The sequence below is a fragment of the Phyllostomus hastatus genome, unplaced genomic scaffold, assembly GCF_019186645.2.
Source record: "Phyllostomus hastatus isolate PE091 unplaced genomic scaffold, TTU_PhHast_1.1 phas_scaffold_1066, whole genome shotgun sequence".
NCBI lineage: Eukaryota > Metazoa > Chordata > Mammalia > Chiroptera > Phyllostomidae > Phyllostomus > Phyllostomus hastatus.
In genome coordinates this window covers 20,244,173-20,265,220 of record NW_025334004.1, presented here as the reverse complement: position 1 = coordinate 20,265,220, position 21,048 = coordinate 20,244,173, and the positions used below count along the sequence as shown (strand labels likewise).

The window sequence follows — 21,048 nt, the reverse complement described above, 5'->3', positions numbered from 1 at the left end:
CTTCGGTTGTCGTTCCAGATTCTATTCCTTTCCTTCCACACAAATTCGGGTTACTCCTAGGCTTTATTACTTTAAGAGGGCCATTCCCCAGAGGTGGTGGTAAAGGGACCCATTTGGCTCTCCGTGTTGCTCCAGGCTTGGTATTAGAGGCACGTCTGCCCCAATGTGTTCCCCCTCCCTCCCCTGTCCTTCCTAAACCTCCCCAGCTTGCTACCTGTTGGCAGTGCTGGTGTTGCTGCTTCCACTGCTGTGTTTCTGTGCCCGGCTCAACCTCCGTGGGGGCTTTGAATGCTGCAGCCGGGGGCTCGGCATGGAGGGAAACGTTGACGCGTAGCCATGTTCACACTCTAAAGAGACAGCAAGAAAAAAAAAAGATATGATAAGAGGATATACCCACATCCATGGAACCACAAATCTGAAGTCCTTAGAGTAACAGGTTGTTAAAACAGAAGAAAAAGAGGTCATACTTTTCCACTCTTTTCGGTTAAAAGGCAAAATAATCTCCAGTCCTTACCTGGACATCAATCCTGTGACATTACATGCAGACCCAACCAAGTGCCTGAAAGGTGTACCGGTACTTCCTCTAAATCAAGTAATTTATCCCTCTACAAAATGCTTTGCTCCAAGAATTCTGGACTTAAACACTCTAATTTCTGAGCCTGATTACCACTCACCTCAATTATTTCCCTTACTTCAAAATTCCCCTTTTCCTTCAACTCTTTGTATTCCAGAAAGCGTCACACCAAGCCCCACAACTTTCCTGTACTTAGTTCAGTCACCCAGTCTTAGGAGGACACCTTCCCTCCTCACACCACCACTCCCAGAGTTCCTCCTCTTCACAGCCCATCTCCGCGCCTCCTCCAGTATCCCCGTCCCCAAAGGGACCCCCAGTCACAGCACCTAGGTCCCCTTCCCCACGGGGTGCGCGCCCTCCCCACCGTTCAGCAGGCATTCTCCATTCCCTCCCTTCGCTCTCAGCCCCGCCTCCCCCGCCCGCACCCCCTCCAGGGCCTCGGTCTCCGGTCTCTCCCTCCTCGGGTCCACCTGCCCGCCGCCCACAGCCCCGCCCTCACCTTCCGCAGCTCGGGTCCCCCCTGCAGCTCCTCACGCCCGCCCCGCCCCGCCCCTCCCACAGGGGGCCTCTCACACAGCCCTCCCCTCACAAACACACGCGCGGCCACCCTGACACGTGCACCCCTATTCGCTTGTGCACCTCCCTCGCACGCACTTCCCCCCACACACGCACCTTCCTCCTCACAGGTGCACCCCCACTCACGAGAGCAACCCTCCTCACACTCGCCAACACCTCACAGACGCCTCCTCCCAAGCACACCTCCCTCACACACACCTCCCTCACACGCGCACACCCCTCCTCACGTGCGCGCCTTTCCTTACACGAGCATCTCCCCTCACGCGTGCACCCTCCTCATGCACGCACCCCTCCCGGTCACACACGCACACCCCTCACACGTGCACACACCTCACACAAACATCTCCCCTCACACGCGCACACCCCCTTCCCGCGTGCAACACTCCTCACACGCGCACCTCCCCTCACGCGCGCACTCTCCTCGGGCGCGCACCTCCCCTCGAGCGCGCACACTCCTCACAGGTGCACCCTCCTCGAGCGCGCACCTCCCCTCACAGGCGCAAACACCTCACGCTCACGGGCGTCCTCACACAAGCAGCTCCCCTCACCCGAGCACACCCCTCCCCTCACAAGCGCACCTCCCCTTACATGCGCACACCCCTTTTCACACGCGCACCTCCTCTCACACGCCGCACCGCGATCCCCACGCGGAGCAGATTCGGGGTCCGGCGGTGGTGCCCGGCCGTTACCTCGGTCCCGGCGCTCCAAAAACTCCGCCGCCTCCAGCAGGCGCTGCACGTTGATCATCCGCACTCGCTCCATCGGCACCACCGCGGCTACCAGGGCCTCTCCGCGCTCCCTTCCCCGGCCGACAGGAGGCGCCGCGGCCAGTACAGTCCAGCAGCGCCCCGGGACATGCGCGGCGGGCGGGCTGGCCAGCCCGGCCGCAGCTAGGCGCGCTGTCCACCGCCCCCCGGGTCCAGTTGCGCCTGTCGCCCCTCTGCACTGGTCGCGCAGCCGGCAGCCCGCGCGTGGTTTGTTTACCTCTCCGCGCGAGCACGGGGGAGGGGCGGGAGCAGCGCCGCGGCCCGCCCCCTCCCGCCCCTCCCCTGCCTCCTGGGAAATGTAGTCCCGCCCCCCCCCCGCCTATTGCACGCCGGGAATTGTAGTATGCACACTATTTTAGTACTCTTGCGCCCAGCCGAATTCCGTAAGGGCCACTGGGACGTGTAGTCCTGCTTGGCTTCTCTACCCAGGGTAGAAACACTAAGTTCTCTGGACTTTGCGTCCGTCAGGAAGGATTTGACCTAGCTGAGTGTCTACTCCCAAAAAGCCCTTTTGTCAACGACTCCCAGCGGGTGCTCAAGAGCTGGAGCATTCTTTTTCCGAAGTTTCAAGTCATCTGTCATCAACTACTTTCTCACGTAACCTCTGTGCCTCAGTTTCTCCCTCTGCAAAATGTGCTGCTGGGACAGCACAAACAGAAACACTTGAAAAGCCAAAGTCGCTGCTCAGAAACGAAGGAAGGTGCTATCAGAACCAGAGATGGCTTCATAAGGCCCTTCTTCCACTTCAGTTTCCACACAGAGGTGGATGTTTTCTTTTAAACCTTATTTTATTAACCTTTCTTCTCTCCCCTCACTAGGGGTTTTAAAGGCTAAAAAACCTCCCCGGTGCTTCAAGTGAAGGATATGATTCAGCGGGTAAGCGATCTGGTGAAGTCACACAGGGTCAGTTCAAATCCTGACTCTGCTACTTATATTAGCTGTGTGGACTTTCAGGCCTCATCATTCTCCTGTGTAAAATAGATATCCAAACGCTGAAGGCCTACCATGTGCCAGGCACTGTACTAGACATAAAGTGTGCTGTAATGACAGAAACAGACATGGACCCTGCTTTCAAGGAGTATATAGTTGGTAGGATTTATTTTGAAGATTAAATGAAAATAATTCCAACACTTAGTACATGACACTCAATAAATGGAAGATATGATAGTTGTTTCCTCTCATGTTTTCCAGACACAGAACTGAAAGCAGTGGTTAATGACTCCTGGGACCACATTAAAAGACTGTCCTCACCATCACCCTCTTTCCAAGTCCTCAATTTAACAAGCCTTCAAAAGTCTAGACCAGAGTTTCTCAGCTTCAGCATTACTGGCATTTTTGGGTGAATAATTCCTTTGGGAGGTGGAAGAGGGCTATCTGTGCATTGTGGTAGGTTCAGCAGCATCCCTGGCCTCTATCAACTAGATGCTGGTAGCACACCACCAACCCTCACATGTGAAATCCAAAATTGTCTCTAGACATTGCCCAAATGTCTTCTGAGGCACTGACTCACTCCTGTTTGAGAACTACTGATCTAAGGAGAGGAAAAGGCAAGAAGGTCATAAATGTTGAAAGCTCTAGGGCCAAGCTGGGAATTTTGTAAACATCCATAACTTTCCCCCACCCTGATTATTTTAACCTGCTGGTAGATATCCAAAATAACAGGAAGCTCTTGGTGAGGGGAGAAATTCCAGTGGCTACTGCAGAAAATACCATCTCAGGATGAAAATCTTACTCTCAAAAATGTCATGGGCCTCAGAGTGCATTTTAATACCTTCTCTCTCTTTTTTTTTCAAAGTGAGTAAGATTTCTAATGAGGTCAAAAACTGTAATATTCTGCCAGCCCTTTTAAATATTACACTTGGCACCACATTTAAGAACCAAAGAGATGTTCCATCAAGTGCAGGGAGACCCAAAATGAGAAGTGTTCACAAGCCACAGGAGAATTAATTTTTTTTGTAAAGACTTTAAAACAGGGACTATGCTTTTTCAGCTGTTGGCTAAGTTGCTTCAGATTTGGGCTTTCCCATTGGGTGTTGGTAACAACCAACCCCCACACTCAAAAGGGACATGTTGGGTAGGGGAAGAATAGAATAATTTAAAAGAAAATACCTATTCGCTCAGAACATCTGTTATTGAGGATAGAAATTATTAGGTTGAGAGTTAGTTTCTGCCACTTGTGGAACCCCTTTAAGTTTTAGATCCCAAATTGCTAAGGGCTACCTGAATTACCTAAAAGATGTACCGTAGTTTTATGACAAATAAAAGTCTAGCCAGTGAGAGGTAAACCATGTGAAATAGAATCAAGAAAAAAGTAAAAGCTGAAAACACACAGAGGTTCAAGATGGGTTTGAATTTATAGATCCTAAGCCCTACCAGGTTATTAAGAGAAAGATGGGATGGTTGGTGCACATGCCTGGCCTTTCTCAGTTGACTTCCAGATGAATTAACCAATCCTTCTTTTTTGTCTTTCTGAAAATTTTAATATTTTGTTTATCTTTTAGACAGAGGGGAAAGGAGGGAGAAAGAGAGGGAGATAAACACCAATGTGCAAGAGAAACATTATTTGGTTGCCTCTTGCATGCCCCCAACCATGGGCATGACCTGCCGCCACCCAAGCATGTGCCCAGACTGGGAATCAAACCTGTGACCTTTTGGGTTTGCAGGCCAGCGCTCAGTCCATTGAGCCACACCAGGCAAGGCTCTTCCTGAAATTTTTATTGTTCGTATTGGGGAAAAAATAATCAGTTTTTTTTAGTTGAAACATACTGGAAATTTCATTTAGCCTAGAAAGAATAATTATTACTGGAAATCCTATAAAGTAGATACATAAGGATTAAGCTGGATTCAACATTTCTGTAATGATTTTTAACAATATCATTTATATAAAAAGTGAATTTATATAAAAAGTATGAAATAAGGGTGGTAATGGGAGGGAAGTGGCAGGGATGGGTGGGTGGGCTGGAATGGGAGTAAAAGGCAGAAAACTGTACTTGAACAATGATAAAAATAAAGTAAAATAAAATAAAATAAAAAGTATGAAATAAGAGAAACATGCAGATAAACTAAAAGTCGTAACTCTATGTCCTTGTCTTTTAGTATATATTTCAAAACGGGTGAGTATGTATAAACTAGGTAAACTGTTGCTTTTTCTTTTCTTAAAGATTTTATTTTTATTTATTTTTAGACAAAGGGGAAGGGAGAAAGAAAGGGAGAGAAACAATGTATTGTTGTCTGTCATGCACCTTCAACTGGGGACCTGGCCTGCAAACCAGGCACATGCCCTGACTGGGAATCAAACCAGCCACCCTTTAGTTCACAGGCCAGTGTTCAATCCACTGAGCCACACCAGCCGGGGTAAACTGTTGCTTTCAACCAGTCCTTTGTTTTAGAGCCATAGCCAAGAGGGAGATTAGGAGATGGAAAGCTAGGATGAGAGCCACCAAAAGCTCACCTGCATATATTGAAAAAGAGATGAGATGATGGTGATGGTGGAAAGTGGACAGTGTTACAGACCGGTTTATATACAGAAATATGTAGCCCTTTCTAATAGCAACTGAAGGTGCCACTACCTACTCCCTGCTCTGGGTGACTCTGGAATTCTTGCTTGGACGTCGGCCATAAGGGCCTCCCACAAAACACAAAGCTTGAGGCTCTAGCCTCGAGAGTGATGCCAGCCACAAACCATCCCTCAGCATCAGTCCCAGCCTAGAAGAACCCAGAGGCAGCCGTGGCCTTTCTTTTGTTCACATGAATCTGCTTGCACTGCAAATGCAGATGGGGAAACTGAGGAAAAAGCATGGCTTCCAAAGTCTACTCACAAAAGAACCTGGAATCTTACCTACAGTCTCTGGTTTTGTCCTATCCTTAAAGTATCTCTCTCAGGAAGTCTCACTAAAGATGGAAAAAGTCCCCCAGAGTCCCCCAAGCCTATAACAAACATAGCCTGATGTGAACAATCTGCCTTCTGGAGGAACCAGGCAAAACTCTCTGTTCTTAGGGGTCCCTTCCCTGCACAGCTTACCCAGTGCAAATTTTCAGATGATTTATTGCATATTCATGAACAATGGAGGCTGGTCTGTGTTATATCTTGTACACAGATGGAAAGAGATCAAAAAAAGGGAAGGGACCATGAGGTGAAAGTCACTGTGTTGGTGACATCTGGGGTTTAAGAGAACTTCCCTGAAACTGCAAGGTGCTTACTGTACAGGGCACTGTTTTGTGCAATTACCTTTAAGGAAGGGGGTTTCAAATAATCAAGATTGGGGACAGGGAAGTGGGTGAGTCCCGAGCTCCTAAATGAGAACAGTAACAGTTATACATCGTTTCATCTCCCCACCCCGAAATGACAAATGCAGCCTCCTTTTCTCCCCTCCCCTTAAAACCCAGAAACGTGAAGGGCAGCAGAAAACCTTTCCCTCCGCCCAGTGAGTCAGCCTTGCCTAACTTCATGCGTAAGCTCTCCTCAAGTCAGCAGCAGCTCAGAGCTGTGGGTCTGTGTGCAGCCGAGATAAATTTGGGTCTAGAAGGGATGACGTAATGCTAAACCCGAGAGGTAGCTGCTGCCTCCCAGAGCTCCAGTCGCCAGGGCTGTCGGATGACATCCCAAACACAGGGAAAAGCACCAATCGACCCAGGTGCCTGAGGTAGGGAGAAAGGGAAAGAAAGGACGAGGGGGTGGGAGGAAACAGCAGGGGAAGGCAGTCTCCATCCGAGCTCTCTGAATCTGGAAGTTTGTTGTTTTTAACTTCAGTTTTCTGGTGAGATCAGGCCACTGGCAGAGGCTCAAACAGCTGCACTTGATGTGCATCCTGACCTATCTCTTTCCCAGTAAAGAAAAGAGCTTCTTTTCTTTTTTTTTTCTTTTTAAATATATTGATGAGAGAGAGAGAGAGAGAGAGAGAGAGAGAGAGAGAGAGAGAGAGAGAGAAACATTGATCCATTGCTCCACCCACCCACACGTTCACTGGTTGACTCCTATGTGTGCCCCGACTGGGGATGATAGAACCTACAACCCTGACATATCAGGATGCTCCAACGACCTGAGCTACCCAGCCAGGGCAAAAGGGGCTTCTTACATTTTATTAAATGGTCCCTATGTAATAAGCAATGTATTTCAATGATTTGTTATTTGTTAATCTCTCAAATCAAATAGTCCTTTTTTTTTCTTTTCCAAACAGGGGAGGGGGCTTTCTGGAGTCTCTTTTATTTTTTAAAAGATTTTATTAATTTTTAGAGAGAGGGAAAGGGAAGGAGAAAGGGAAGGAGAGAAACATCAATGTGCAGTTGCCTCTCACGCACCCCCCACTGGGGACCTGGTGTGCAACTCAGGCATGTGCCCTGACTGGACGGGAATCAAACCGAAGACCCTTTGGTTTGCAGGCCGCACTCAATCCACTGAGCCACACCAGCCAGGGCACTTTCCTTCTTTTTTTTGCATTAACTTTCATCCAAGAAGAAATCTGCATTGCAGGGCTCAATTATTATTCACCTCTAAGAAGCTTGCTTACTCTGGAACACCCTATTTGGGGGTTCAACTAATAAGGTAATTTGGGAGGATTTTGCTAGGTCCGTGCTAAATTAATGTTCCCCCAAATAGTATTTCATGGTTTATTTCGTAGAAGTTTATATTATTAAGCTTATTGCTCAATCCAGTCTTCATTTTTCAGGTGGGAAAACTGAGGCTCAGAGAGGTATAGTAACTTACCCAAGGCCACAGAGCTATCAAGCAAGGGTTAGGCCTCAGGCCTACAGACTTTTGCCTTGTGCTCTCTATCTATTTCCATTCTTCTTTTTCTAGTTGACTTCATGTTTTTAAAAATACATAAATAGAATAGAGTGAGTTTTCTGGTCTTTTAAATTTGTGGAGCCCCACTTCTTGAAATATCAAGATCAAGTTACATTCCAAAGGGATCCAAGGCCTGTGCTTTTGTTTTCTGTTCAGGGTTCATTCTTCCCCAAGGAAAGGATGGCGTCAGAATCAACTCCTCTGCTGGTGATGCTCACAAGCCATGGGCTCGGCCTCACACTATCCACCACTTTATTTAAAAGAGCACCACAGGTAAGTAATCTTTATTGTATGGAAGAACATAGTTTCCTTCATTACAAATGCCTCCCAAATATTTTTTTCAAGTGACATTTCATTATTTGTTGCTGCACTCACATATTATTCTCCTTTAATGTTTGGTTATAATCATTTATAGTAGTAGATTTTGTGACTTTCAGCCATCTCTGGCATATAGCCCGGTCAGCCATGGTATGTTACTCTTCTGAAACATTGCTCATTCCATGAGTTAATATTTTGTTTAGAATGTTTGCATCTATATTCAAAAGTAAGATTATACTACACATTTTTTTGTGGCATGTACTGGATTTTGGATGCAATGACCTATTCCAAGTTAGAGGCAACTTGATTTTAAAACCTTAAAGAAAAATAAAAACACTGCCAGAGGCCTTCCACTGCTGCTAAGAGGATGTCCCACATTCTTGCCACAGCCCTGGGTAACCCTCCATCCCCTGCCAGGAGCCTGCCTAGAGTTGCCCTGCCCCCACCTCCTGGCATCAACACTCCCTTCCAGGCAGCAGAAACTTGCAGAGGTCACTCTCAAGCCCAGCCAGGACATTAAATCACACACCCAGCCCTGCTGCCTTATGGCTGAGTTCTCAGCCTCAGGTGTACCATTTAGAATAAAAACACCAGGTCTTCGGCTGCTCAAGGACAGTGATCTTGTCATCTCTTCCAACTCCAGCATTCTGACTCCAGGATTCTGGGATTCTCCAGAGATCTTAGAATAATATGCCTCCATTTGCCTACTAGTTGTCAGGTCATGAGAGCCAACCATGTGCGTGGTGCTGCTTCTAGAGTCGGTTCCTGTTTTCCTTAGCATGCCTTTGAGATTCCTGTTCCACAGATGAGGCCCAGAAAGGCTAAGCGATTTGCCCAAGGTCACACAGGTAGTGCATGGATTCAAACCCGGAGTTTGTAACTGTTGGACCCCACAGCATACATCAGGGCATGTTCAATTGCACAGGGTCAAACAAAAGTAATTAGGACAGTGGTCTCCACCAGGGGTAGTATCATTCCCCTAGAAGGCTTTGGAAATGTGCAGCAGTGTCTTCCTTGAGTGTCACAATGACTTGGGAGTTCCACTGGGATTTAGTGAGTGGGACGCAAAGATGTTAAATCCTGCAGTATTCTGGATAAATCTGCACAAAAACTCTCTCACCGATAGTCCCCTTGTTGAAAGACACTAGGTCAGAATGTTAAAGGCAGAGAACTCATCATTCATTCAACAGATATTGCTTAAGTATCTAATATGTGCTGGGCACTAACCCAGATGCTGAAGATAGAACAATGAACAAAATTACATATGGTCCCTGTTGTCAAGGTTCTTGTGTTCTAGTCTGACAGACTGATTATATGCAAGTAAAAGCATTGTTAAGTTGTTATAAGTTGGATAAGGGATAAATGAGGGTGGGGGGGTAGCTTTAGGTGGGTGGAAGGATTAGGGAAATGACAAGGGCTGTCTAAGCCAGTTTCTCAAACTTTAATGAACACACAAATCACCCGGAAATTGTGGTAAAATGCAGATTTGGATTCAGCAGGTCTGGGCTGGGAGCTCGGAGCCTCATTTCTGACCAGCTCCCGGGGGACGCCAAGTTTCCCCATCTGCAGAGAGCACTCATTCTAAACAGTACGGTGAAGGCCACACAAAGAATTTGAATTTTGTTCTAAGGGAGCCAGGAAGGAAACTATTGAAGGGCTTTAACCAAGTAAGTGACATGAACCCAGTTACATTTACCATTACTGTGGTTTCCTAGATCTTGATTGAGGAGAGGAAGAGGCTGGACCTACGCCGTTTGACCGGAACCAGCTGGCCCGTGCTGTCGCGGTGGCAGCCAGGGCCTCAGGCTCATCCCTGCAGCTCATACTTGCCTCTCCCCTCTGGCTTCTCTGGCAGAAGCCCTTGGCTCCAAGCAAGGGCCGGACCAGTTGTCTGTGATCTTGGAAGCCCTAAGGACACCTGACAGGGTATGGATTCACACCCCTGACATCCTAATATGCAGAGCCACAGGAGCCCTACTGGTTGGGTGAGCTCCCTAGGGGGTGCTGGGCAAGGTAGTACGCATATGCAAGTAGCGATACCCTAGACCACGGCCCTCCTGAAAAGGGCCCTGTCTGGCCGTACCCAAAGAGCTCTGGAAGATCTTGACTGCCTTCTCTCTGCCCTAGGATGAGTGGGAAATAAAAGAAGTCACTCCTGGAAGGCATTCCCAGGGGGGCACTCTCAGCCTAAACTTCAAACGTTTTAGATTCCATGTCTTGCCTTTGTCTTCCTAAGGTTTCTCCTAGAGCCCTAGGTTCTCCTAGGAAGAAAGAAACCTGAGTTTGAGTCTCAGCTCCACTCTGTCAGCATGTGCCCTTGGGAAAGTCAGTCAGCCCTGCTAAGGCTCAGGCTTTCCTCGTCTGTAAAATGAGGATAATTAAAGCACCCTCCTATTGGATGGTTGTGAGGATTTAATATCAAGCGCTTAGCATTGTATGGGCACAAAGTAACTGCTCAGTAAAAGGGGGTATCATTATCAGGATTCCTTTAGAAAACAGACTTTCAGCAGCTCCTTGGACACAGATTATCGCACTCCCAGAAGACAAGAATTATTTATTGGTCTCTATTTGTCTACCACATGCATTGGCATATAGAACTGGACACAACACATACTGCTTTTGGGGTCACCAAGCACAGTGCTTAGCTCCTGGCAGGTTACGGACATTATTTGTGGATTTGAGCTAAGTTTTACAGCTGGTAGGAAGAATGAAAGAAAATTGTATGCAAGACACTCAGAGTCCTGGGAGTTGTGGAATACCGTAAAGCCCTGGTCAGGAAGCTCAGTTGGTTAGAGCATTGTCACAATACGCCAACGTTGCAGGTTCTATCCCTGGGTAGGCACGTATGAGGATCGATCAACCAGTGAATTTGTAAATGAACTGGAACAACAAATTGATGAGTTCCCCCTTCTCTCTCTCTCTCTCTCCCTCTCTCTCTCCAAAATCAAATTTTAAAGAAAGAAAGATGGTAAAGATGGTCAGGTGTGGTGAAGATAAGGAGATGACACAGGGACATGACAGGGTAGTTCTGGGTCCCTGTAGAAATACAAATAAAGGTCACACAAGCTCCTACTTGCCACCCACGGCCAGAAACGCAGCAGCCCCGGGCATGCCCTCTATTTTAATACTGTTGTAGCATCTTTATTCGAGTATCCTTGCTAATGGCAATTAAATACAGAGTAAAATATCTCAAATAGTAGGTAATCCAAGTCCCCTTTCATTGGGTTTAGTTTGAGTTTCCCCATCTCCCTCACCCGTAGTACACTGTTTATCTTTCTAATTTTGCAGTGTTTAAAATTCCCTTAGCAGACACTGGAGCTGGACATTAGAGGTACGTGGCCAAGGGCATGCTGTATGAAAGCGCAGGCTTTGGTGGGAACACTGGCAGGGACAGTCCTCCAAGTACAGACTGCACCGATCTGTGAAGAACTAAGAGTGGAATGTGTTTATTTACCAGGCTGCTTACATGATACATAGTTTCCTAAGCTCAGGCAGTTTTCTTTTTAAAGTCAGATCCATAAAAATTACAAGGATAAACACAAAGGATTTTAAACACTGGAGGAGCATGTATGGGGGCAGAAACGATTCCTTTTGGAAGCCCAAGATACATTTTTGATTTCTCTATAATGACGGTTAGAACCAAAGACACAAAACCCAAGTTACATGCAAAACCCTACCTTGCTCAGGTTCGCTTTCGGACAACTGGTGCTGGAATACAGTGCACACGCCATAAGGAAGGGGCCTGTACACAGTGCCTGACGTAAGCTGTATGTGTCCTTAAATACCAGTTGGATGAATGAATGAATAAACTCACAGAAGAAATTAGGGAGAGTTCCTGGCACGTGACATAATCCCACATTTTATAAAAGTATTTGCCACAAGGGCCTTTTAAGGAGAGGTTCTCTAAAATTTTTTTTAAAGGGATCTTATTTACATATGTTTCATGGAGATTTATTGCTCAAAGCAAGAGGCACCTGTACTTTCAAAATATTTCATAAGTGAGGGGCCCAGCACAGCATTCTGCCAAGATGAGGAAGTAAAGAAGGAACCTCTAGCTCAGGGGGATGGTGGCAAATGCCCCATTATTTTTGGCCAGAGAAATCCAGTCAGCTGTTGACAGCTTTAACACCTCCAGCCAGGCCACTCAGGGACAATGATATCATATCAGAGATAATTACTTCCCTTTAGTTTAGCAGAAGAGCCAGAGAGAGCAGGTGTCTGTCCCTGCAGAACCGAAGCCTCTCTCCAGTGTGAGCCCGGAGCTCTACCCTCCACCCCCAGCAAGAGGCCCCTCTGGGAAGACCTGAATTCCTTTTCCTCAGTTAAGACTTGGGTAGCCATCCTGTCACTGCCACTGCCTTCCTGGTCCCCATCCCCAACCCCAATATAAAAGAAAATATTTTTTTTTTCTAAATGGCAAATGCAAATGAGCTTCATTTTGAAAGACTATTGAGAATGTTGCAATGACCTTTGCAATAACCGGACACACCCTAGAATCCGTAAACCAGGTTTGAGAATTGCTGACACTATGAGCACCTGACCTGTAAAACAGAAGCCCAGTTTGGTGCCCTTCCTGGGACCCATTCTCATGTCAGGAAGGAGAGAACACAGCCTAGAAGGACCTGGTCCGGCCTCTGCTGTGTCCTCTTGAGCGATCACTGTCCCTCTCTGGGCCTCAGCCACCCCATCTGTATAGTGAGGATGATGGATGTTCTGTGACCTCTGGGGCTCCTTCTGGCCCTGAAGCTCTGTCTTACCACCTGCCTCCTTTCTAAACAAAATCCAAAATGGAGTGGAAGGAAGAATGGGGAAGGGAAGAGAATAGTTCAGAAGGCCACACGGCAATAAACCTCCCTCCATTTCTGCCTCCTTTCTTCCTGGGTTGTTGCTGTGCTTTTCTTTCTTTTCTCCCTCTCTCTCCTCTCCTCTCTCTCTCCTTTCTTTTCGTTCTTTCTCTCTTTCTTTTTCTTTTTCTTTCTCTCTTACTCCCTCCCTCTCTCTAAACTCAAAAGCCACAAAACCACAACTCACCTCCCCCAAAGGGGTCATTTGAAAGCCAGAGCTGTCAGGGGTTAGGTGTGTCAGGCCTGGCATACTGGTGGTATCTAGGACCAGGCCAGGGCAACCATGTGCTCCTCCTCCAGAAACCCAGTTTAAATCAATATTTATCTAACTGTATTTATAGAAAGTGGTGGTGGTAGGGCAGAGGGGGTGGGATGGAGAGGCAGGGGGATCTAAAACAGAGCAAGCCACAAAGGCTGATGCAAATCTTTGTGGCCAATTCGTTTCTGCAGGGCCAGGCTTTTTTAAAGGCAAAAGACCCAGCTTTTGATGAACCTGCTGTTGGCTCCAGCACCATAGCAACAGCCCCAAGTCCTCTAATATGTCCAGAGGACAGACTTGGGAGAGACAGCATGGCAGGGGTGTTGTTTACTAGGAGCATAAACTCAAGTTTGGGCCAGGAGCGTTGAACAACTCTGAAAAACAAGAAAACCTCTCTGGTTAGCTATTCTGACTCCATCCTCATTTCTCAACCTTCTTTGAGCAGGGTGTGTGTAGGAAGACGTTGATAATCAACAGGGTGTTTCAAATACCAGCTCTGTTCCAGGTTGCTGGGTGACCTTGAGCAAGTCATTTCACCTCTCTAGACTTCATTCCTTGGCTGTAAAATCCATACCCGCATAAATGGTTAAGACCTCAGGCTCATTCTGGAACCCGAGTCCTAGGTTCCAACCTCGGCTCTACCACTTACTAGCCATGTGACCTTTGGGTAAGTCACCCAGCATCCTGGCTCCTCTGTAAATGGGTGTAATAAAAGTGCTTGTATCAAGGGGTTGTTGTAAAGATTGGAGGAGATGATGCACGTGTTTAGCCCCATACTTGGTATACAGTCAGTGCTTAATAAATGGTAGCCAGTATTGATACTATGCAATGCAATGAGTTGCTGCTGCTGCACGCTGGCACCCTCTTCACTTCCTTCATTCTTACCCCCAGACTTTTGTTCAGCCATCTTCAGGTGAAAATGCCCATTTCTGGGTATGTCAGTGGGAGCGTGTTTTGGTCAGAGAGGGGAAAGTAGGTGAGGGCAGCAGTCGATTTGCCTTGTAGCTGATGGAGCACCCTTCCCCCAAAATCAGGAATGTCTCAATTCGACTTCAACTTCCTCAGGCCCTACTCCCTTTCCCCTGGGTCCCCTCCACAGAGTACCTAGTCCCTGGGAATCCTGGGACTCTAAAAGCCACAACAATATCCTTGAAAATCTACTTCTGGCACTTAACCAGTGGGCAGAGATCATATTTAAAACTAGAAGAAAAAAAAAGCTGAATCCAGGGAATATAATTTAGGATGCAGAGAAAATAGCCGCATTTAAGAATGTTCTTTATACAACTCCACCAAAAACAAATATCCCACTCCACCCTCAGCATAAATCAATCCAGAGAGTTTTCAGGAAAAAAAAAGCAATTGCATATAGTAGGTGTTCAATGCATATTTGTGGAATGAATGAATCATAACACACCTGCCACATAGAAGTATGACCTGCTTGAACCTTAGTTGCCATCAAAGCCCTCAAATTCAGCATAAGTTGCCCTAGTCACCTGCTCTCCAAGCCAGTAACTGATTCACTCTCAGTCACAGCTGACTTCAGTATGTGCTTTCAGCTCTCCAGGCCTTACCTACTACCTCCTTGCTGGCCCTGGTCTTTACAGCCCAAGGGAATTCTGTGTAGATTATGAGAGACACCCTCCTCCTCGAAAGAGAGAGAAGCGTTTCCAACTCTTCTCCAAGTCTTCAGAAAGTCTGTCATATGTCTCCTGGCCTGCAAACCTGATTGCTGTGCCATAGTCAATAAATGACACATCCAACCAATCAAAGAATGTATATTAAGTATCTACTGTATGCCCAGTGATATGCTATATGCAACAGTGACATATACTGAAGAGCTGTAGGTGATCTTTTTCCCTTAAGATGCTAACACAGGAAGCTAGTAGAGAATTGCACAGTACTGATTATCAAAGCACAGAAAGGTGACTGTTTATTGAGCACCTATTATATTCCAGGTACTTTAAATGTTTAAAGGGAGTGCCTCATTTAGTCGTTCAGCAATTATGTGAGGCTGGCGCTATTGTTACCCCCATTTTACAAAGAAAAGAAATGGGACTTCAGAGAAGTTAGGTAACTTGTGCCTAAGATCACACAGCCAGTAAGCAGGGAAGGAGGGATTTGTTTCCCACTCTTGTGACCGTGAAGTTTTCATTTTCTCAACTACCCCAACTTAAGAAATAGCCAGGGGAGGCTTCCTGGAGGAGGCGGGAACTGACCTAGGTCTTGAAAGGTGGGTAAGATGCACCTAAACCCAAGGAAATAAGAGAATGAGGGCACTCTAGACAGAGGGAAGCGTCTGAGTTGAGCACAGAGGCATGACTGTGAACCTGCTTGCGGGTGAGCCTGCTGGGCAGGAGCAGAAAAGATTAAGTCAGGAGGGCTGGGTAGGGCCGAATGGTACCACACAGCAGCAGCTCCCTCCAGGAGGAGGAAAAGGCAGCTCCTTGGCCAGTTTATGCCCCGAGGAAAGCACCTCACCCTCAAACCCAGGCAGTCCATTACAGAGAGCCACCCATGCCCCCTACTTCCATCCAGTCATTTTTCTCTGTCTTAAGCATTGTCCCAAAAGTCACCTTCCCCAGACACTGAGAAGCCCAGTTTTGCCCTCTAGACCTCTACTTGTTACAGTGGTTTCCACTTACCTACTGAACAGCTTTTATGAACACCATCCCTTTGTGAAGCTTTCTTTTTCTCTCGGTTTTAACCTTTTCCAAAACAGGAAGCAAATGTTTGTTTATCAGTCAATCCTAAATTGCCACCCCTCCACTGGATCCCAAACCGAAATAGGTGTTGATGCTCGAGATTATTTATATATAAATTCTGAGTTTGTGAAAACAGGGTCACAGTCTCCATGATTAATGTTTTTGGAGGACTTTGAGATTCTTAAGGATTCACATCAATTGGAATTTGAGAATGTACCTGCATAGGGAATCTTTGCCTTGCAAAGAGCAGTGAATACTAGGTGATTTAACTTGGATACCTTCCCCCCAAGAAAACGCACCGTATCTACTGGAAATAATTCAGCACTGTGGCGACAACTCGGTGAACACTCCTAGTTCGGAAAGCTCAGCTAGTCAATGAAAAGCAGTTCTGGCGACAATGGAAAATAAGGCAAGCTCCTGCCAAGTTAAGTACTTTGCAAACAACAGTAAAAACGGAACGTGTGGACTTATGACCAGGGTCTATCGGTGCATTTCGGGAAGGCCTTACAGAACCCGAAATGAAGAATGGAATAGAGACTCAACAGCCATCTCCAGGGAGAAGAGCGTCCCTTTAAGAAGGGATTGTACCAGCTGGCCGCACTACAGCTCCCAGAGATTTCCTGGCTTGCCTCCTGGCCCCACCCCCTGTCTCTGGGCTCAGCAACACGTGACGTCATAGGAAGCTGCAGCTGCCGATTGGCTGAACGACGCAGCTAGGTCAAGTCCAGTCAGAGGAAAGAAGTTTGTCTCCATGTGGAAACCATGTGTCTCTAGCGGGGAGGGGGAGGAGGAGGCGGAGAAACTAAGATCAAGTGATTACAGGGGAACTGGCTGAAATGAAGGCGGGGAGGTTGTGCACCTGAGCCGGCCAGCAATGCCCTTTGCAGTAGCGACCTAAAATAAAAAACCCAAAACTTGCCTAACAAACAAAACTTGAACCTTCCCCTCATAAAATTAATTAAAAAGCCAGGATCCCTACTTCCTCCCCAAAAACAGGGACCTGGGAAATGCTGGAATCCTATCGGAACGCCCAGATCCTCATCCCTCCTCCCAACAACTGAATGATGTAAGCTTTTCGGAAAGCCGGGCTCAGAAGCAAAACAAGCCCCGCGCGCGCGGAGCGACCCGCAGTGCCCGAGCCGGGAGCACGCACGACCCGCCCCCAGACTCGCGTTATTGCTGTGCACACGCGGAGCGCCGTGACGCGCGGGCATTGTGTGCAGCGAGCAGAAAACAACGGGGAGCGCCGCCAGCGCGAAGAAGCGCCCCCAATAAAATAAGGCAGATGTAGGGTCCGCGGTTTTCCATACCCACACTGGGAGGGGGGCCGGGGGGGTGGAGTGGATAAAGTGCCCACCGTGGGTCTCTCCAGTTTGCAAGGGGGATCATAGAGGCCCGGCAAAGGGTCGCCGGTAGTTTGCTGGAGGTCGCCCTGGACTGCGTGAGCTGGTGGGGAGGGGAGCGAAGGCCTGGAGTAGGATCCCTGTAGCCGAGTCGGGCACGGCGCAGCGTCCCACGCTCTCGGGGAAATCTGGGGGCCGTTGACATCACGTCATGCAGAGCCAAACAGCGGCGGCGAAAAGAGGCAAGAGAGCTAAAAATACTCCCACGGGGAGCCGGTTGGAGGTGGGGGCAGCGAGGCCGAGGGACTGATTACGTACTCGAAGTTGACTTTGGAGCGTTGAGGTTCCGAGCCCCTCTCGGGGGCTAGCGAACGCCTCGGGAGAGGAACCACGAGGAAGCCCCTAGGCTTTCTCAGCCTCGGGAGCCCAGCTCTGCTGCTTCTGTCCCGCCCCGTGCGGGGCAGCCGGCCCGGCGCGCCCGGCCCTCTGCTTACGTGACTGGTGGCCACGCCGGAGCCCCGGCACGGGGTAAACAAGAAGGTGGCGACGGCCAGGGAGGCGGGGGGGAGGGGGCCGGGGGGAGGGGGGGAGGTGGAGAACGTCTCCGATTGTCTGCTGTTGAGAAAGGGTGGTGGGACGCGGTGGAAGCTCCAGCAACCTCCTTAGTACACCTCACTGGGGGAGGGGGTCAAACCAGGTTTGCCACACACTTCCAAGGTGCCCTGTTAGGGTGCACCCCCAGCAGGAGCCGGCGCTACGGGACAGATTCTAGAGAACAGGGAACCCGGGGCGCGCCATCCCCCCACCGCCCCGCTAAAAAAAATCTCACCCCTCCCCCTCCAACAAAAGCAAACACCAAACAAAACCGTGTCTTCACCCAGATCCCCACAGGCTCTGGCTTTTCATAAACTATTCTCCTGACGAATGCACAACCGACACGACCACCGGCCCGCCAATAACCACAATCTGATTCAGCTACACAGCCGGCGATGCGCCTTTCTCGAAACCGAGGCAAGCATTCCGAGAAAACAAGAGAGAAGAGAAAGAAAAGAACGCACCACCGACCTCCCAACACAAATCCTTGCTTTTTCCCGTACGGCTTCTGCACAATTGCGCTGCCAAAACACGCTTACTTTATCCCGGGAGAACTGGAGTGTCGGTCTGCTAAGGTGTTTTTGTGTTTGAGGGTTGTTGTTGTTGGGTTGGGGGGATATCACAAGATCTGACACGTTGCAATCGGGCCATTTTTTTTTTCTCCCCTCTTCTCATTGATCTTCCTACTTGTTTGGACAGATTAAACAGCCTGCTTTTCTCTAGCCTGTCGTTCTATCTGCCCAGGCCCCTTCCCCCTTCTCGCAGCTATTATTTGTGAGGACCATGCTGGAGACACCGCACACGCGTGCCCCCGTTAGGACGCAGAGTCAACTGCCTGGGGAGGGCTGGGAGACCCGGCTGGCAGGGGCAAAAATGAAACAAACAAATACGAAAAAAGAGACCAGGCCGGGGTGGGGCTCCCAGCCCCTCCCCCCCACCGCATAACTCTCCACCTGAGGGGGGGGGGGGGTTGTGAGGGGTGAGGGTGGACGGAGAAATCGATCAGAAAGGCGTTTGCCTTCCTAGCACTGAGCGCTCACTAGGAAAATAAAGAAACTGCACACAACAGCCCACACCTTCTTCCCCAACTATTGTTTCCTGCAAGATCCCAAAGTTTCCTTCTAGCTACGGCCCCCTCGCCAAGTTTCCCCGTAGGACGGCGGGTCCCGGGCGACCTGCTGGCGCTGCATGGCCCAGCCAGCCAGTTTGGGGGGGGGGGGGGGAGGCGGAGCAGTGGCACCCCAGGGCAACAGAGGCGCAGGGGCACTGTACCGGAGGACGCGATGGCCTGAGCCCAGCCCGGCTTGCAGGGGAGGAAAAAGCGAAGTAGACAGAAGGGATAAGCATAGCCGAGCCAGCCGAGCCAGCCGAGCCAGCCGAGCCCACGCCGTGAGGGGCTTTTGGTGGCTGTTGTTATTGTTGTCCTGTGTGTCTTGTGTTTTCTTTCTGAAACCGCTGAGCACTGCCTACGGTTTCCAACTTTCGGCTTCTAATTCTCCCCACCCCACCCAGGAACGAGCACAGAAAAACAACACTTGTCTGCCCGAGAAGGCTCCGGAAAAAAAAAAAAAAAAAAAAAAGGAAGAAAGGCGACCTCGAAGAGATGAGCTGCTCTCGGCTCAGTTGTCAGAAAACAACAACACTCCCCTGCTTCTCGGCTGGGCGATCCTCCCAGCCTCCAGGAAACGAACAGACAGACGCACGGACAGACCCCCCTTCCACCCGCCCCCCCCCCCGCTCGTCTTTGTTACATCTTTAGCAGCTTTGTGCGTGCGTGTCCTTTCTCCCGTGTCATCGGCTTTACTGCCTAGTGCTGGATGTGTGTTGGGGGGAGGGGGACGCGGGCCGAGCAGGCGACAGGAGTCGCCCAAGTGGGCGAGGAAGAAAGAGCCGAACGCCGAGGAGGAGCGGGGGACCCAAACTTACTTTTGTTTTCTTTCTCGATCTGCTCCAGGTAGCTGGCGGCCTCAAGCAGAATCTGCACGTTCTGCAGAAAAGTGTTGATGTGCTTCTCCATCGAGTTCTCGCTGGTGTTGAAAATGTCCGAGAAGGGGCACCTGAGCTTGGCCCCCGCGGGCTCCTCGGGCTGGGCAGGGGGCTGAGGCGCGGCCACAGCCGGGGGCGCGGTGGGGGCCAGCCCTGCGCCCTCGCAGCGCGCCTCCTTGCGCGGCCGCCCGCGTTTGCCCATGGTGGGACCGGGGTCTGACGAGCTCGTCCTCTTCTAGGGCTGCGCGGCCCGGCGGAGCTCCGGGCCCCAGAGGAGACCCGGCTGGCTGAAGCGGAGGAGGCGCCGAGGCGAGGAGGCGATCTGACTTCCCAAGCCTCACTGAGTGCAGTTGCGTGCCTGACTGTGAGTGAGTGTGTGTCGGTCTCGCAGTGGGTCTGTGTGTATGGGAGATTGAATGAACCTACAGGACAGACGGAGGCGCTCTGGCGCCTGGGTCCTAGTGCGAGCCTGTCGCCTCGGACGGGTCAAAATAAAAGGTGGAGACGAGCGAGGCAGGGACCGCCCATTGCCCGTCCTCACAGCCTTCCCCGCGTCTCCCAAAATCTGATCACAGTGTAGAGGACTGTATTTTAACTGAAAGGGAAAAAATACTCGATGTCTTTGATTGTACCTGCATGAAAACAATACACTAAGCTATTTTTTCTTCACATAAAAATAATACCTCTAAAGCGTCCAGCACAATGCTTGGCACATAATAGGCCCCCCATAAATGGTAGCAGCCATGACGTTCATTTATTTCAAATAAAAGTCCAATTTAAAAAATCACATGTAATCTTCCCTCCCCCCCGCCCCAATACACACACACACACACAGGCAAGGCCTTGTGCCTTTAAAGGGCCAAATGAAATCCCCAGGCCAACAAATCCTGGTTACAGATTTACTCATTCTTTCTTTCTCCCTTCAAATGCAAAGTTATTTTTCCAGGAAGGGGAGGAGATGTAAGCATCTCCCTCCACACACTTCCCAGCCCAGGTCCAGCTGTGCAAAGCTCACACTAGGGTGCCATCACACCTGGCCCCCTTTAATTTGACAGAGGCAGAAGTGGCAGCCCAGGACCACCCCACCCCAACTGAATTCCACCTTTTGTCTCTGAAGACCCCTACCCCAGTTGGCTTTGTTTTCACTGCTGCTGCTGTCACCTAGTCAGGTGCTGCAGGAACACTGGATGCTTTCCAGGCCTGGGAAGCGCTGTGGGAGTGGAGGATATTTGAAGGCCTCTGTGAAGTGCCATAGAGAAGGAATCAGTTCCCACCCACCTCTGCTGCATACAGACTGTGT

The 21,048-nt window shown here is 49.3% G+C and overlaps 1 protein-coding gene and 1 long non-coding RNA gene across 3 annotated transcripts in view; one reads left to right on the top strand and one right to left on the bottom strand.

Moving 5' to 3' along the window:
• Positions 1 to 20,185, bottom strand: part of MXI1 (MAX interactor 1, dimerization protein) — a 74,735-nt gene extending 54,550 nt beyond the window's left edge. Inside the window, exons 1-2 of one of the 2 annotated variants that reach the window (XM_045854143.1) lie at positions 19,689 to 20,185; positions 215 to 347 (exon numbers count right to left, since the gene is read on the bottom strand). In XM_045854143.1, the coding sequence (XP_045710099.1) occupies positions 215 to 347; positions 19,689 to 19,950 (395 nt within the window). In that variant the 5' untranslated portion in view covers positions 19,951 to 20,185. Of the gene's footprint in view, positions 1 to 214; positions 348 to 1,839; positions 2,137 to 19,688 lie in introns of those variants that run through there. The other variant, XM_045854144.1, reaches the window with a different exon arrangement.
• Positions 6,429 to 10,326, top strand: LOC123828797. The gene is made up of 3 exons (XR_006787515.1): positions 6,429 to 6,560; positions 7,859 to 7,975; positions 9,736 to 10,326. It is a non-coding gene; the product is annotated as an uncharacterized LOC123828797 (long non-coding RNA).
• Positions 20,186 to 21,048: the final 863 nt, after the last annotated feature.